At 38.7% G+C, this 15,839-nt stretch overlaps 2 protein-coding genes across 2 annotated transcripts; one reads left to right on the plus strand and one right to left on the minus strand.

Annotated features, from left to right (window-relative positions):
* Positions 1-1,806: 1,806 nt before the first annotated feature.
* Positions 1,807-2,574, minus strand: ghrl (ghrelin/obestatin prepropeptide). Its single transcript, XM_034532198.1, has 3 exons — positions 2,461-2,574; positions 2,059-2,136; positions 1,807-1,977 (listed from the first exon to the last, which is right to left on the minus strand). The coding sequence occupies exons 1-3, from the start codon at positions 2,572-2,574 to the stop codon at positions 1,807-1,809; spliced, it is 363 nt and encodes a 120-aa protein (XP_034388089.1).
* A 1,597-nt stretch (positions 2,575-4,171) lies between these two features.
* On the plus strand, positions 4,172-9,933 carry ccdc174 (coiled-coil domain containing 174). The gene is made up of 11 exons (XM_034533834.1): positions 4,172-4,301; positions 4,531-4,632; positions 4,726-4,826; positions 4,915-4,973; positions 5,057-5,210; positions 5,654-5,749; positions 5,857-5,993; positions 6,103-6,197; positions 6,492-6,639; positions 6,795-6,947; positions 9,019-9,933. The coding sequence occupies exons 1-11, from the start codon at positions 4,260-4,262 to the stop codon at positions 9,774-9,776; spliced, it is 1,845 nt and encodes a 614-aa protein (XP_034389725.1). The 5' UTR covers positions 4,172-4,259; the 3' UTR covers positions 9,777-9,933.
* Positions 9,934-15,839: the final 5,906 nt, after the last annotated feature.

Below are 15,839 nucleotides of genomic sequence, written 5' to 3' on the forward strand. Positions count from 1 at the left end.
GAAGAGCACATGAAAATTAAATATACAAAGAGTAGAGAATTGTCTGTCATACAGCAATGTGGTGTTTGCTGTGAGAAAAGCTGATTATTTATTGAAGAAAGAGGGTGGCTATGAGGATAGTCCATTACCTTGTTTTGATGCCGCTATATTTGTCACACATTTGGCTTGAGTGCGTTTTATTTTCAGAATGATTAGCCTGGCCTAGGTGCGGTTAGAGTGCCGACCGGGCACAAGATCAATGTTATTTCTAAATATATGTGTTTCTTTCATATCAAGTTTGACAAGAGGGATGTGTTGAAATACAGATGTTCCCCTTTTTGCCAGGTTCTTAATCAAAGCTTTGTTTCCAAGAGTTTCAGAGCCTCTTTAGAACGTAGGCCAGAGCACATTATGTTCACGGTTGTATATGTGTGTTTATTGAAAGCTACAAGGTGGAAGGCAGGGTGGACACAAGCATCAGAGCAGTGTGTGCTTTGCTGTGGTTGACATAGTTCTTGTTCTGGGACTTTATTTATTCTCCCTTCCGGTACATTTTCTTTGCAATTGCTAAAACACAAATTCTGAAACTAGGGCCCTCTTTGTCGAAACTTGACACAAAGACCAACACATTTATAGACAAAAATGTTCTTAAATTACAATGCTGTACTAAACAGTTATCACGTGGCAATAATTAAGTATCTTGTAATAATTGTACCACAAGTCAGAGTTGTTGTGTCTTGGCAATAAAACAACTGCATTCCAACCTGTTGGTGCAGTTTTCAGGGTCGAGACACTAAACTCTGCGAAAGCTGTCAGACTAAGAGCAGACTGAAACTGAGGTCATTGAGGTGAAACCTGAACTGTTGATTAATATCCACTGTCCCTGGTGAATAAATAAATAAATTGAATGTCTAACTCTATTTTTACATAAAGGTGCAGTTCATTTCGGAGGAGAATTAATGGTTCTTGCTGATTTTCTTTCAAATACAAGCAGAATTGAGAAGTATATTACAGCCTCAAAACCAGTTCACCTTGTATCAGCTCCATAAATGGGAAAGAAATATACCTCTGTGTGTTACCTCTTGATTTTTTTGGGGTTAAAGATTAGAAAGAGACAAAAGATGAGTTGATGCTTTATTTTTGCAGGCAAATGTGGGTCTCTGAAGAGGAATAAGAATAATAGATAGTGGGTGTTTTTATTGCTGAATAACATCAGATCTATCCAGGATATGAGACCGTTTAAAATAATTATGAATTAGAACTATAGACATTAATTTCGCCACAATTTTACACATTTGAGTCGCAGATCAATATTATACTTAAGATCAGTAGTTTGACAAAATCATTACAACTCAAGTTCTATATATAAGTATAATCAAATGATATCATCTTCCATATTTTATCTAACCATATTTGCATCAGCCAAGCTTCTTAATACGGTAATGTGAAGGAAGCTAAACCAACTCTATAAATGATGAAGACTGATGTGGTTGAAAGCTCCAAAAAGATCTTGGGTACATTTTTCACACGTTTTCACCTGATAAACAAGTCTTGTTTTTTAGTTTGTAATGACAGTTATTAAAGTTAGTGGCCCAGACTGCAACTTATTTAGCCAAGTCTGAGTAACCGTGTTTTAAGAGCCTCGAGCTAAAGAATATATCATGTTTTGAAAGGAGACCAACACGTTCACAGGCTAATTTCTCAATGATTACTATATAATAATTGGAAATTGAGACAGCACATTTTAAATTCTTGTCCATGATCTTCAAAGTTGCCCTGGTTTCTCTGAAACATGATAAAAAGTAACATTTGAACATTGTAAGTTTACTATATATTGGCTAAAAGGAACATTTGAATGAATAAAACACAGGAATTTGGCAAACCTGCTGTAGCCTCTGTGCTTGCCAGCAGACGCTGAATGATCTCCTGCAGCGCGACACCCCACTGCTCAAAGTCATCCTCTCTCACAGTGAAGCCGATGTCAAAGGGGGCACTTATCTACTCAGAGGAGAGGAAGACCGTGCAGTTAGGGGGGCTTTTGGGTGACGTGGTCTTGTCAGGAGTGTGATTTCCACTCACTGTGATGTGGTTGTCCTCAGCGGGCTCATTCGGCTCCTCCATGACCTGGCGGTCGACTCTAGGAGACTTCCCCTTGTTCTGTGGTTGACACCAGAGCAGAAAAGTCTCATGTTTGTCAGCAATTCACTTTCCCATCAGAGTACATGAGATAACATAATTCCCAGGTCTTGAATAAAGTCGGTGCAGTTCTATCTATGGTTTTACTTTCCATACAGCCCATAATTCATGTGATGTGTCAAATGTCCCTCTTTTTGCTCCATCTGGCCAATATATTGCATCTTGTGTTGTACTTTGAGTGAGCGGCAAAGAATATGCACACATCATTACATTTTTATATTTTCATAAAGAGTTAAAGAATGAATCCACATGTGTTGAATGGCTGTCGGAGAGAAAGCATCTTACCTGAGGTTTTTGTGACGGGCTGAGAAAGCTGGAGCCTGCGCTGGTCGACTTGCACCACAAGGTCAGAGAGCACAGCAGAAAGACTAGCAGACAGGTGTTTCTTTTCACAAACATGATGGAATTAAAATCTCTGTTTGGTCTCCTACACAAAGTATGACGAAATAATCTACAGTGTAAAGAGTTGAAAAGATTGATCTGCTAATCTGATATTAACAGCGACCAGTTCTCTTTCCTTCACAATGGCCTACACTTTGTTGAGGAGCTTGTGGCTTCATACCTTTATATACCTTTCATCCTCTTGCATTTCGGTTTGCAAATGCATTACATATAACAGTAATGTGCAGTCATATCCTGGTAGCATTGGACTGTTCAAATGTTTAAAGTGATAACAAAGTGGTCATTTCTCCGTTGTAACCTAACAGCAAGCCTCCTGATCATCTTATCTTTTCAATGTGATGATGGAGACAATGGTATCGCTGTCATAGAGATGCTGGTAACTGGGACTGTGTGTCTACATAATAGCTCAACATGGCAATGTTGAGCTATTATTCACAGGACAAGTGCAATACACATGGAAATTATTATAAATAGGGTTTACTTAGAGAAATAAATATGCTTAATGTCAATACAGTTGGATATTAAGCTTAATATTGAACAGGCACACTGCTCAACAGTTAAAAACTCTCCTCTAATGTGTCTTAAGTGCATCACACAGGAATTTGACAAAATCTGAGCCCATAAATGTATATTTGATAAGATTAAAACTTGTCATGCTACCAATTTTTAAAAGATATGATCCTTAATAAATCATTGTTCAGAATGTGTGATATCTGTAATGTTGTGATGTTTCATAACTTTATCAAATAGAACTTTTACATTTTACAATCAATATTTATTATGTAACACAATCATTTAGCATGAAAAGCTTTAGTATCATGCTATATTAGTGTTAGTCGGTCTATCTGGAAGACTGAAACCTCACTCAGTTAAATACAAAGGTGCCTAACAATTAAAATACAGGCATGAGTGTAACTCTTTATACTACACTCTGAAGGGTGTGATCAAATTGCTTAGAGGTAGAAAAGAGCCATTAGAGAAAGATCTGATGATAAATATAGTGTTTCTTTGAATACGACATATTACTTATACTTATACTACATATACTTACAGTACATATTATTTTTTATTTTTGTACTGTTATAATGTCATTTATGGTCTTTGTTTGTATTGTTATTGCTTTTACTGTTTCTGTTTTTACCATGTAAAGTACCTTTGAGTGCATTTTATAGACATAAATACATATTATTATTACTTAGTATTATAACTTCATAAAAGGCATTAATAGGTTTATACTACAAAACAAAGTGCTAACTTTCTAAATTATGTGCAGAGGATCTTAACTTAACCTCAGAGCTGCAACTCTGCTGGATATAATTAATATTTACCAGCTGAGAGGACGGACTGAATCTAACACAACATATTGAGAGTTGTGAAAAGGGAGGAAGCAGACGCTCTGGAGAAGCAGATCATCAGGGGCAAGATTACAATCAAAGCTTCTCCAAAATACTTTGCACACAATGAGAAATAAATAAATGAAACCGAGTCAGGTCCTGAAGGGTAGAGAGACGGAAAAGGCATCAGGGCAGAGCAGATTGGGACTGTCTTGTGTTTACATCAAAGCGCCACTAGTTGGCGATAAAGCAACAGTTTACTTGCGAGAGAAGAGAAAACCAACGAAGAAGTCAGGCACAGTAACCACAGAAGTAACCCGAACAATTTGGTGTAGAAAAGAAGTAAACATGGATAAAAAGAAGAAACCCTTCGCTGTGACTGCTTCATCGGCGAGTTGCATTGAAAGCATCTTTACAACCATTGTATTGATTCCCTGTGTGACACTGTAACATTCAGTTAATGATAATAGCAGCTAACGTTAGCTAACTTACCCTCAGGCGACATGCTAGCATATAACGTTAGGTTAGTTACACACTGTTTTGACCTAACTTAGCTAGAAAACAAACAAAAAATTCTTCAGTATTTCCCTGTATTTCAGTAATATATTCTTTCTTACAGCTGGTGGACCTGAAAGCTGAGTTGTACAGAAAGCAGGAACAATTCAAACAGGAAAAACTTGGGCATGAACATTCTGGTGCTGGATTAAAATCCAAAATCAAGGTACAACATGTGTTATTTCGGGACATGTTTTTACCTGTTTGTATAGTAACATGTTGACTAACCAGGGTGTCATGGCTTCATTGTCATGTGTAGAAACCTAATGTCTGGACTAAACAAAACGCTGGTGTTTCTGCAAGAGCTGAGAAAGATGCAGAGCAGCTGGCTGAGGAGCAGAACAGCCTTGACACATCCAAGTGAGTTCAACACATTATACAGTAGATTTACTGTCACGATTCAAAGGAAACCAAAAACTCTGACTCCGCTTGTATCTTCTGATAACAGACGTAAGTTGGAGGAGAAGGCCAAACTCTATGAGCAAATGACCAAAGGAGACTTTCCAGGTTGGTGGAGTATAAATTACATCTCTCTGATACTTAGTTGTACAACAACATGTATTAACTTTTTTTGTCTTGCAATACCACAGATGAAGAGACAGAGGGACTGTTCCTGGTTGATTTCACCCAGAAGATAATTGACCAAAAGAGGGAAATGCATGCACAGAAGAAAACAGAAAGAGATGATGAGGAAAGACACAACTCATCTCCTGTCCCTCCTCCTCAAAACTCAGAAGAGGAATGGTAACGTCTGATTAAATCAATTACAAGGGTTTGACTTATAAAATCCAAAGTTTATGCAATATGTTATTATTATTATTAAAGTAGATGCAATAACTATATATATATATATATATATATATATATATATATATATATATATGTAGATGCAATAACTATATATATATATATATATATATATATATATATATATATATAGTTATTGCATCTACTTTAATAATAATAACATATTGCATAAACTTTGGACACAGACAATCCCAGTCATTTATTTTAAACGAATACCAAAAACACTGCTCCTACTAACCTCAAAAACACCACTTGTAATTACAACAGTTCTAATAAACAAAGGGAAAATGTATACATTTCATTATTCAGATAATGCTTAAAGCATTAAACCATTTAAAACATTTGGTAATCTGTTCTCCTTCTGCGCTGTTTCTCTGTAGGGTGGATTATGTGGACGCTTTAGGCCGATCTCGAAGATGCATGAAGAAAGACCTGCCAGGTTTTAAGAAAATGGACCAAGACCTTCAAGGAAAAGAGTAAATATTCTACAAATTAAAACTCTTTAAAGGTTCAGATGATGGTTTCTATATGTTGGTGTCATACTGGGAACTGCAACTCTTTTGAATATTACTATTCCATGTAGAAAAGCTTCAGCTGATAAGACCTTACTCTCTGAGGACATGCGTCGAGAGCTGCAGAGGCAGGAGTGGGAGAGGGAGGAAGAGGAGGCTATGAAGAGACCTGTAGGACCGCTCCACTACGAGGATATTAGGGGACAAGGTTACTATTAAATCAGTTCTAAAACGCTTGTGCACACATTTGAAAGGTAGTTTTTTTGGTTTGTAGGTCTTTTGCTGTGGAAATAATGTTGTGTGTCTGTTCTTCTCAGAGGCTCGAGATCTCGGTGTAGGTTACTTTGCGTTCGCTCAGGATGAAGAGCAGCGCAGAAAGCAGAGAGACACTCTGGACATGCTGAGAGACCAGGTGAGCTACCGATCTATGGACGGCTGGAAACACAGATGTATTTGTCTTTTAACCCTTGATAACCAAGCACACTTATATCCACAATGTACTGGACAGACAGAAATATCTTCTCCATGTGCACCTTTATGTCTTTGTTCTTTACAGAGTTTGCTCCATATTGCTACACAAGTCCATGTGCGCACATATATATATATATGATGAATAAAATCCATTTAGAGTCTAAACGAATGAATAATGTCCATGTCAGTTTTTGCTCAGTCCTTGTTTCTTTTTTACATCTGTCCTGTTATTCAGACAACAGATCAGCGCACCAAGAGGGAACAACTGAAGGACAAGAGGCAGGCCATCCTGCGGGCCCGATTGACCAAAGTGAGGCAGAGGAAGATGAAGAAGGCCAAGCTGGATGGTACTGAGGATGAGCAGAGAGAGGAGGAGAATGAAGGTTAGAATCCACAACTACCTCAAATCAAATGCAGCCATGGCCTTTAGTCTGTATCAAATAATTGGATACATTTGCATATAAAGTCTGTTTGCATTCTGCAGTTCAAGGATCACATAATAAGTAAATGAGGGATTGTTTTGAATTCTTTGTCCTAGGAGGGGAGGATGAAGGAGAAATTATAGGACCCGCGCTTCCACCAGAGGACTCTCCAGAAGTAAGCACAGTGAAGAAGGTGGTAGTGGAGATCCAGGAAAGGAAAGACACCAAACCAGGAGTTCCTCATGTCCGAGAATGGGACAGAGGCAAAGGTAATCCTTATTATTTAAAGGTCCTTATTAAAAATATTAAATGAATCTCTCTTACATCATGACATGAAGTGAATGTCAAGCAAAAGTAGGACTTGTACTTTTTTGTTATACTTCTCGGATGAAAAAGCAGTGGTGCAAAAGTCTAATTAGACAACAGAAAATACAAACATTTATAATTGCTGAATTCCATTTAGCTGCTTCGGTGTAGGTGTCCGGGTACTATGCATGCTAGCGCTCTGTCAAACTATCATGGCTTACTGGGACACTTAAATAGAGTAGAACCATCATTAATGTGATCACTAACCCATGTGCTCTTCTTTATATGAATAGTCAAAATGTTGTGGTAAAAATGAAATTAAGCCCTTCAAATACTTTACAACCGTCCTTTTACCAGTGTCTTTGGAAAGTTGGCAACATTTGTAGTCAATGAGGACATTTTTGTTCAGGACAATAGGATTTGCATAATTTCTATAGAAACCTGCTTGACATTACACAAACGTTCATTTGTTTTTATCCCTCCGCTTTAGTGATAGCCGCTTCTGTAAGCTCTGTTTATTCAGGTTGTCCATCCACCCCCTTCTAGTGAACGCGATATCCCAGTGAGAATTTCTTACATTTTTTAGAGTTAAAAAGAAAATGTTGGAATGACCTAACAACACACACATGTTTTTTCATAAATCAAGAATTAAAATGCTAATTTAGGGCGATTTAATTGGCAGAAATGGAAAATAATATGCATCACAATGTTGTCATTACTATATAATGACCGGTAACTAAGAATTTATATGTTTTATTTAGCTTAGAATAAGCCATTTATATCCACATAGGGAGCGGGTCATCTTCCACGGGCCCAATCCCAATATCCATTAAAAAAACAAAACATTTACATTAATATAACGCTGAAGTGACCATTTCCACTTCTTTCTTTGTCGTGCTGAGCTCCACCAACTCTACACACAGACATGCATACTTCAGCGAGTAGAAAGGGGGCGTGGATATTACTCAAGTTGACAGCAAAAAAACATTACAACTTAATTAAATCGACCGCTCTCATCCACCGCTATGTTTACACATGCACCGCACGTAGTATCGACCAAAAGCGTTTTTCATAAACAAGCTAAAGCAGAAGCTGTCTGTCTGAAGTTGACTGTTTTGCAGTTTGTTCTTGTAAACTTTTCTGCTGGCTGAGACAAAGCAGTAGCAGAAGAACCCTCGGATTTCTCTGCTCTTCACTTTTGATTATTATCATTTAATAATCTATTTATTTTATTGATATTTGGGTGAGGGTTAGGATTTGTTATATAAAGATATAAATAGCTTTATATAGTGACTATGATGTTCTAAACATAACTAACTGCTCTATAATCAATATTTATTAATTACAAATAACTTCTAACCCTATTCTGGATTTATTTGTTTGTAAAATTCTATATATGTTTTTGAAGGCAATCATTTAGTCAAGAAAAAGAACAGAGTACTGATAAACGTGGCTCCTAAAGATGCCTCTAGCTACCTGAAGGCCACTGTAGTTCTCTGACCAGCTTGGAAAGGGAGGGGTGAGCGGAAGGTGTTGTTGCTTGCTATCAGCAACCTCACCACTAGAAGCCACTAAATCTCACACACAGTTCTTTTAAGTGATGACATTTCAGACAGACATGGATGTAAACTGCAACCTGACCTGGTTGCAGAGGCATACAACAGTGGGGCGGTAGTTCTAGTTCTATCTGATCAGATCAGCCTCTACTATAAGCTGAAGTAGTGTTTCGGTGTCATGCATCGTTGTTGCAGTAAATGCAGGTGCTTCCTCTCCACTCTCTTTAAATTACCATCCAATAAATCAGCATTTGGAATGTCAGTTATTTGTTAATAATCCTCCCCCCCCTCCCTTAAGTGTTCCTTTTTTTTGAGCAGAGCAGTGTTCTGATATCTATACTGACATGGAGACAATAATTCAAACTGAATTATGTATAATTGTGTCTGCCAGTGTTTAAGGTTTTTCAAAATGAAAGTAAAGCTTTATGTCTGTTATCAAATACTTGACTTCTTTAACTCCTTTTACTTTTTTTCCCAGAGTTTATGTTTACCGAGTGGACAAATCGTCGTCGCGAAGAGCGAGAGTCAGATTTTGCACCTCCCTCTGCGTACTTTACTGAGTGGAAGAGAGCAGGACCTGGGAAGATTAAACCTCAGGAGAATAAATCCAAGATGTCCTTTAAGTGGACCAAAGTCCCAGAAGGAGTCTCTGAAAGCAAGGAGGAAGAACCACAATCTCAGCCTGAAACGGCTCCACCACCTCCTTCACCTCCTTCACCTCCTCCGCCTCTTCCACCTCAACAAGATCTTTCACCTCCTTCACAACCACAGACTTCATCGCAGTTATCACCTTCAGATCTCTCAGCAGATTCAGCTCCTGCGTCTGCTCCTTCTCTTAATCCCCAGTATGCCCCCCCATTTTATCCGATGTTTCCTTCCCCCCAGTTTGCTGGACCACATCACCAGCCTCCTTTCTTTCCCCAACAATACCCACCCCAGTATCTACCCCAGTATCCACCCCAGTATCCACCACAGTATCCACCACAGTATTCATCCCAGTATTCACCCCAGTATTCACCCCAGTATCCACCCCAGTATCCACCCCAGTATCCACCCCAGTATCCACCCCAGTATCCACCCCAGCTTCAGAGCCAGCCTCAGCCTCAGCCTCAGCCTCAGCCTCAGCCTCAGCCTCAGCCTCAGCCTCAGCCTCAGCAGCCTGTAGACCTCAGCCAGGCCAGACAGCCGACGGAGAGTCTGGACGACATGCTTTCCTTCTACAGGAGCACAACCTGATCTCTGAAATGTAATTTAACGTGTAGTTGCTTCATACTGAGAGTGTAAACACTGCTGTTTCTGTTTTTTTCCTTTTTTTGGAAATCACTGAAACATCAGCACACAAGTTCTCAGCTTGGAGTTTTAGAATTTAATAAATATCAGGAATTGAACTGGACATTGTTTTGTCATTATGACATTTTTTTCGTAGTCTTAAACATATATAGCCTCCACCTCGGAAGATATTTGTGTAATGGAAAGAGGGCATGAAATACAGTGGCTGTGCCTGTTTGGATATTGAGCTGCAGTATGAACATCTATCCACCAGATGAACCTGTACACCATTGTGAGAAAATCTGCTGTGATTTATATGAACTGTTAAAGGACGTCATTATAGTGCTGCAATTATTTTCGTTGTTGATCAATCTGCTGATTATTTTATTTAATTGTTGCGTTGTAACTCCCTCCAAGATGACGGCTTCAAATGTCTTAAGTTGTACTCAACAATCCATAGCGCAAAGATATTCAGTTTATTGTCACAAGAAAAAGAAAAGCAGCAAATTATCACAACTGAGAACACATTTTTTTTAAATCTATGTAGGAGCGTTTGAATTACAAATGTCTCTGTCTCTCATATCTCAAGTCATGGCAGCTGGAAAAAGGCAGCAGGTGTTGTGAAGTTGTGAAGTGCGTTTTGTTTAAAAAAATGTCCTTTTCTGTGAAATGGGTGCAAAAGGTTTTACTGTTAAGCTGAAGTGTAATCCATTAGTAACCTGAACAGAAAAGCTTCATTGCTGCTCCCTGATGCCGGACCGGACTCATCCTGGTGTTCTGCATCACCTCGTCCATCAGTCCAACAGATCTGTGCCTGTGTAAACATGAGCTGGTGAGTCTCAAACTTAACAATGTCACCTCTGAAATCCAGGGAAGAGAATTTGAATTCACTTTGGATAATTTCAGTTCCTTCTCACATGCTCTTTACAGTGTTCGTAGAGTGGCATCATAATGCAAATGGTAAAATGAATGCTCGAGAGAAACAGTTATCTTCGGCTACAGGCCACCAACTCAAAGCCAAGGTCTTCTGATGTGATCTATTACCCCGTGACTGGTGAACACCTTTTTAAAGGAGCACCGTGTAATGTCTAGATGGAATCTATTGGATAGAAGATGATAGCATCACTTGTCACAGTCTTTAGAATACACCATCTTTCTACCAGTGAATTACGTTATTTTACATGTGTTGAAATGTAACACCGTCAATTGTCTGACATCGACCTCTGCTCCTGTCTTGGTCACCAGGATCCACGTGGGACCTGAAACGAGAGAGGAACTATTCAGAGGAGTTGCCAGTATTTTGCTTAATAAGAGCTGGAACTACAACTTTAACACAGATCAAGGACCAAGTGACCCCATTATCCTATAAATTAGCTATTTGGCATGATTTCTGGGACACTTGGTTCCTTTCACTCTCCAGCAGAAGAATTACTTGGAACTTTGTGGGTCTCCTTTCAGTGGTTCTTTTCCTGTTGTAGTGTATTTTTGACCCCACTGTGACCTTAAACACTGCATTTATTTGACTATTTGTTCCTGCAGCCTCAAGTTAGACCAGTCCAACCAGAGTGGGAAATACTGTGTGTGTGTGTTTGCGTGTGTGCGTGCGTGCGTGTTTATATGCAGTATGTTTTTAAGTGTGTTTTTTTGTGAACTAACTTGTGTTTGTTTTGAGCTGTTTGAAGCCAATTTGCTGCTTGAGTAAATGTGAGATGATGCTGTGACAAGACCTGAGAGTGATGGTCATAGAGGGATTTAAATATGCTCTTACATGCATCTGCAGTACAGACTGCAATACTCAATAAAGAAAAGCCATTTTTAATGAGGTTTACAATGGAATAGTGTTGCACTTACAACAGCACACACAGGCAGTTATAGGCCTATCCACCACTTTGGTCCAGACTGAAATATCTCAATATCTATTGGAGGATTTTCCATTCATTTTTGTTCACACGTTCATGGTTCCCAGAGGAACCACAGTATGTTATTTTCTTTTAGCAATATAGTTGTAAGACAAGACGTACCTGACACAATCTTACATCTAAAGTAAGACAGAAAATAATTAAATAAAAATTGGGCAGGAGCAACATTATCCAAAGCAGTGATGTGAAATCTTATGACTGTAGCGCCGCAAGGAGGCTAACATTTGTGGTTTTGAGTTTAATGTCTCAACAACTATTTAATAGATCACCATGAAATTACACACAAATCCATGTCCATGACATGAGTCCAAATTTGCCATGCTAAATACAAATGGTGAACATAGTAGACATTATACATGCTAAACATCAGAATGTTAGCGTTTTCAGTGCATGCATGTTGGCATTATGACGTTAGCATTTAGCTCAACGCACTGCAGAGTTGCTATATGGCTTGCAGACCTCTTATGTGTAATATGCAGAGGAACCTTTACTGGACCTCTAGAACAAACAGTTGCTGTAGTGCTCGGGGCAGTTTCTTTTATTTTCAGCTACAACGTCAACTCTGCACTGAGGAGAGCAGAGAGCCTCCTCTGTGTAGAATCACCACCGCACTCATAACCAACATAGACTTAAGAAAAATGTGTACTTCTCAGCTTAATTTCACTTGCTGACTCGCCACTTTGATGAGTCTAATCACTTTTTAGGGACAGGAAGGAGCGTCTCATTGATGGATCTGCCCTCCCCTCAGGGAGCAGCTGCACTGACGAATGATCTTTGCATTTAGTCGTGGCAGTTTAATCCCGCTGTGGCTGAGGAAAATGGCAACTGCTTTTTTTATAAGAGAACATAAATGACCTTCAGCTTGTGACCTTCAGATCTAATGTGATTTTTCCCGAGTAGTTTAATTGTATCAATATATTTTTGCAAAGCATTATCTGTTTGACCAGCAGTCATGTGTGCATTGTTCAGATCTACTTTCTCACTCACAGTGAGTCAGTTTACGGTGAATCTTTGTTCTGGTGCAGCTCAAAGCTACTGTGGCGCAGGAGCTACTGAAGCCTCTATGAGGAAGGTTACGAGGTCTGACACTTGTTTCTCAGTAATCTTGTCTTATGTCCTCTCGACCTGTCCTCTTGCCATCAATGCTGTCTTAATGGCACTGGAGGTCCTGGATCCAGAGAGAGGGAGTAAGTGGGAGGTCTGGCCCTGGTTAATGATACTTTACTGGGATGAAAGGCAACTAAGGAATACGCTGTGATGTTTACACTCTCTATAAGCAATGAAACTTCAGACACGGTAAGAAGATTAAATGCAGCATTTCACAGACCTCATAGATAGTACAATATATTTAGATACACTAGAGTAGTAAAGAGGTTTGCAGGTGAGTTTTTGTGTTATTATTAACTTGTAAATATACCTTCAATTCTTAAAACAAAAATTCAAAAAAACTGCACCAATACTGTCCAGAACACCTAAAATAGCAAATATACAGTCCATGCAATTTCATTATTTGCAAAGTAAAGCTCTCCACAATCAGATTAAAAACAAGTCTTGTCCTACAAGTCTTTGAAATTAAATCAAGTTTGTAGGTAAATGAACCTTAATTACCTCTCCTTGAAAATCCTCTTGAAATTTATTTTTGTATGTAGAAGAATAAAGTGCTATTTGGTTTTGTGCAGCATTAACATTGACAGATTGATAATCCTTAACAAATAGAAAAAATGCCTATTAGAAGAGTTAGATGAGAAGATTGATATCATTTTCGTATTTTGTCTGTTAAGTAGGAAGCTACAGCCAGTTAGCTTAGCTTAGCATAAAGAATGGAAATGGAGGGAAACAGCTAGCCTGACTTTGTCCAAAGGGTAAAGAAAATCCATCCAACAGCTCTATACAGCTCACAGATTAACACGGTCTATCTTGTTTGTTCATCTGTCCAAAAACCTAAGTGTTTCTACCTGACTATTTCTTGGCTGAGAGCAGCAACTTCCTGAAGACTCTTTGCTTTGCTTGTACTGTAACATGACGCAGAATCTGCACCACTGGCGTAACTCCATTGAGGTCCAGATGTGCTACAAGCTCAGATAAGACACTCCTCTAGAAGAGGTCTTTTAAATCTTGGATAAATTTATGATTCAGAGTTTCAATGACCCAACTGGAGATTGGACTCACAAACTGGGAGAGGGAATCAATATTTATAAATTGTCAATCCGAAGGCACATTCTGCAACTAGTTCACTGAGCTGGATGAATCTTCGATGTTGGAGGGGTTGCTCAACAAAAGTCACCAAAAGAGACACAAATAGCCCAAAGAGACAGGATTTTGAGCTAATTGGATCAGTTTAGGATTCTTCTTTAACTTACAGACGTGAACATAAAAACAAGTGAAGGGAATACCACTGGCTCCATTAAGGATAATAGGCCATTAAGGCTCTATCAGTAAAATCAAGCATATTGAGCCATCAAACAAATTTAGAAAACTCGTTAAAGGGAGACTGCAGTTTTCCCACCAAGTTTTCTCGCACACACTAAGAAAAAAAGATCAACATTTCTTAGTTCTTTCCTGATCCGAAATGCAAACGTGTTATTTTTGTATTTACTCCAGCTGGAAGGTTTTGTCAAAGTTTTGTCAAACACATAACTGGGAAACTCTAAAAACAGGGGACAAACTATTTGTTTTGGAAAGATAATAAGGAAATAAGGATTTCTTTTAACTTTAACTTTTTCCAACATTTTAAACAGGATATTTTGAGTAATAAATTATAGAATTGTTTTAAAAACATACAGTTTAAAAAAACAACACACTAGAACAAGACAACATTGATCAAAAGTTGCTAAGTTGTAACTTTTAAATTAGTTTTTCATTTAGGTCATAAAACTATAGGGGGGCTTTTTTGTGAGGTCCAGCAAGACTAAAAGAGAGACCAGTGGAAAATCGAACATTCATTAGAGCTTAATACATTTAATTTCTGATACGTAAGCAGGTTTATCCATCTAAATTAACTTCACCTTTGGTTCTACACCACCTGAGATGAACAGCTGGTCGGTTTAATTTCCTTTGAACGTGACGTGATTCTGGCTTGTGTTGTTCTCCTGTGTGCTTATCTCAGCTGTGAAGCGCTGCAGGAGTGTTATCTGTAGAGGAATTAAAATATAAAGATACAAAGGGAAGAATGGCAGCTAGTTTCTGAGCCTGTTTTATCCCTGTGTTTCTTACTATCACTGTGTCTGCTACAATTATTACAACAAGTTATCACAAAAACATTGGTAGTAAATCTCATGCTGCTACAACTACAATTTAATAAAAAATACATAATGTTGCCTTTAATCCACAATTAAAAAACAGTCAATTTCCCAACATTTGGATGACAAAATCTGCACATAATAGAATTCGGCACAAAAAAACAAGAGACTTATTTGACCACAATCTTTAAAATCAGAGCAACGTCCACAGGACAGGCAATTAAAACACATTATTTCCTCAATACCCCGCACTGCTCAATAAGAGCACTGTTTTGATGCTGTGGGCTTCTTTAATGGTCCATCAGTGAATAGCGTCTTCCACTGGTGTGTATTGCCACCACCACACTGTGAAACAATGTTCTTCAGAAGGAGGCCCGTGTCCCTCTGTCAGCATCACCCCACGGTGAGCCATAATGAGCTGGTGTGTGCGTAATGAGAGCTAATGCTGCCACAGCCATTGAGCCGCTCTTGCCACCAGGCCATAATGCCACTCCTGCTGTGTTGTGTCAAACAGACACATGCAAAACAGACTGGTGCCAGTGAGCTTGATGGTTGGCCTGCTGCAGTGTTTCCCCAGCAGCAGATGGATCACAGAAAGAGGGACAAAGGCCCTGTGGAGTCTCTGATGACGGCATTCGGCAGCAGTTCAAGTCCCAACATTGGGCGGCTGAATTTATGTTGTATTTAATACCTTTGCTCTATGTTGACCACTTATTGTTAACATTGAGCCTGGGTGTGAAATTTTACAATACAACACGTGGGTTTTGGTCTTAATGCCGATACATTACTTTGATAAATAATTCTGTTTTTTTGCCAAACCCATTTTATCATTTCACAAAAGAAGAAAACCTTTTTGGCAATTTACTATACCT

The sequence above is a fragment of the Cyclopterus lumpus genome, chromosome 5, assembly GCF_009769545.1.
Source record: "Cyclopterus lumpus isolate fCycLum1 chromosome 5, fCycLum1.pri, whole genome shotgun sequence".
Lineage (NCBI taxonomy): Eukaryota > Metazoa > Chordata > Actinopteri > Perciformes > Cyclopteridae > Cyclopterus > Cyclopterus lumpus.